The sequence below is a fragment of the Fragaria vesca genome, linkage group LG6 (assembly GCF_000184155.1).
Source record: "Fragaria vesca subsp. vesca linkage group LG6, FraVesHawaii_1.0, whole genome shotgun sequence".
Classification (NCBI taxonomy): domain Eukaryota; kingdom Viridiplantae; phylum Streptophyta; class Magnoliopsida; order Rosales; family Rosaceae; genus Fragaria; species Fragaria vesca.
Window position 1 is genome coordinate 8,569,396 of NC_020496.1, and position 2,749 is coordinate 8,572,144.

The 2,749-nt window shown below is 40.2% G+C and overlaps 1 protein-coding gene across 1 annotated transcript in view; it reads right to left on the minus strand.

The window, feature by feature from the left end:
* The window catches only part of LOC101307139 (putative receptor protein kinase ZmPK1-like), a 2,419-nt gene extending 795 nt beyond the window's left edge, over nt 1–1,624 (minus strand). The window contains exon 1 of the mRNA XM_004305133.1: nt 8–1,624. Coding sequence (XP_004305181.1) covers nt 8–1,624 — 1,617 coding nt within the window. The remainder of the gene's footprint in view (nt 1–7) is intronic.
* Between the last annotated feature and the right edge of the window lie 1,125 nt (nt 1,625–2,749).

Sequence of the window (2,749 nt, forward strand, 5' to 3'; positions counted from 1 at the left end):
TGTCTGCCAATTTCTTCACAGCAACCACTCTTTCATCTTCCAAAACACCCTTAAACACAGCCCCAGAAGCCCCTCTTCCCAGCTCTTCCTTGAACTTTTTGGTCGCCTTCTTGAGCTCAGCATACCGAAACATTCTAAACTGACTCGAAATCACATGATACCCATCTTCGATAGGAGCTCTAGCACCTTGTCTTCTGAAAAGTAACCACCAACCTGAAAGTATGAAGAGAATTTCAACTGCACCAGCTGCAGTAGCAAACCAATACAGATATATCCATCTTACCCTTTTACTAGTATTCTCATACATCGAAGCAGAATCCATTTTCCTGGCCTCAGTACTCTTGCATGTATCCAAGGTATTGAGCTTGTTGACTAGTAATGGTACTTCCACACTTGCAGGCATTCTCAAGTATATACTGCCCACAAAATCTGGAGACTTGTAGCCATTGAAGAGAGCACTTTTTGTGTAACACCTCCCTTCCCCATTTAGCCTATAGCTAAATGCCTCACACCGGCAATCCCCCAAGCAGAGCTCTCTGCAATCATCAAATGAAACATGTTCACTAAAATTGAGATCAAATCCATAAAAATCTACTTGCGGAATCTGCACAAATTTCTCTTCTTGGGACTTCGAGCATGTACGCTTGAACTTAGGCTTGCAGCCCAACTTCAAGTTTCTTGCATCGGCTACTTCATAGCCAGGAGGGCATGAACACTTTGGCCCTGGTGTATAAATACAAATCCCATTTTGCCCACATATCCCATGAACCTTACAGAGTTCCACCATAGCTTGCCATGTGATTATCCACAAACCTGTTGAACTATCAAGACTGTAAAGTCTTAGATTTCCATCATAATCCATCGTCAACCGCCTCTTCACTCTCAAACTCATGTCAAAAGCACTAAATTGCAATTCATCACTAGACGAAAAACTACCAAGTTCATCTAACACAGCAACTCTACTACTATTGTAAGCATTTCTACCATTCTGAAACACACTATAATCAAGGTCAGGCCAGTACAAGCTTGAAATATCAGGACCATCATACATCAACTTCAGAACATTATCATTATCAAAATAGAAACTAAAATAGCCCGTACTAAAATCCCCTCTTCCCAAATTAGAAATCAACTTATTGCTCTTTCTAAAGTGTTGGTTTGGGAGCAGAGTATCAGTAGGAAAATCAAAGCTTTGCCACAGAATTTTACCACTAGGGTCCTTCAGAACAAGGTTGCCAGAATCCAAAAGCTCAGCTCTATCTGCAACAGTACTAGTGCTCGAGTTGGTGCTGCTCTTCCAGATGATGGCTCCATCTACATCAGTCAAGACCATCGAGCCATCTCCACTCAGATGGACTCTAGACCCCAAGCCATTGACTGGCTTGTCCCTGTTGGCCATCCAAACAATGGTCCTGTCTTTCGAGCCTGTGAACCAGACTGAGAACCAGTAGGCATTTGTGCCAACACCATGAAATCCACACGTGAAGGATCCGTCTGGTGAGGTTAGGAAATCTGAATCATCCTCCACAGAAAGAGAGGAGCCTCTCTTGAGACTAGTTAGGGTTTTTGAGGTTGCAAAACATAGGAGACATAGAATGGTGACTGGAAAAGCTTTGGACCTCATTTCTGCTGAGCTTTTACGTTTGTGAACTCCTGACTGTGCTTATATACTAGAAGGAGGAGGACAAAAGTCATCAATGATTTGTATTCCTGTTGTTTTCATACACGAAAAACTTGTAGAGGGTCTCACGTGTTCGTAGATCCATTCATGCATAGATTACATTCTTTTGATGAGGTACCTAATGTGTGGCACGTCTTAGGTTTAAGCAGAAGGCTCCAAATTATGTACTTGATCCGAAGTGATTAAGATTCTCAAAGACCTTCGATTCTTCTTATACATGTTTCAAGAGTTCCGAGGTGAAATGAGATCAGATCACACAATGATCTTAGCAGAGTTTAATGTTATGTACTATATTTCACCATATAGATGCTGATTTCCACATGTTCTTTTAGTAAACTACATATTAGTTACTAACCAAATATCAATTAACAAAAAGGTCAATTAAGCATATTTGTAAACAAATAAGGACAAACTTTTACAAATAAGGACAAATTGTTATATTGTTGCCATGTAGCAATGCGCATTTACAATTGTGCCATTCAAACTAAATGTGCTGCTACTGTCGGCAGTTTACAAACTTCTGCTACTGCGAACTGAAGAAGTTGCTACTGTCGACTGTTTACAAACGTTATGCTACTGCCCCCTGTTTTTACTTTTCTGCTACTGCCCCCTGTACTGTAAGCAGTTTACAAACGTTCTGCTACTGCCTACCGAATAAGCTGCTATACTATCGACTGTTTACATACATTATGCTACTGACTTTTGTTTTTACTTTCTGCTACTGCCAACTATTTTCATTTTTCTCTGCTACTACTATATTGTCTATACATATATCAACCATGGAATTACTATATATATATATTCACTATTACTGCTGCTACTGTATATGTCAACCATGGAATCACCTGTAGAGTTGTTGCTACTGCTTTATATATCCACCATTAAATCATCTATGGAATTACTGTTACTAGCCTACTACTGCATATATCAACCATAAACCTCATTCTTGTTCTATTCACTCATGGAATCTCCTGCCAATCAACCAAAACCCCCAAAATTGAAAATTTTCATGAGCATTAACATGCCCAGTCGCGTTCTAAATCCTTCAAGGTCGCAGGCCACTACAGC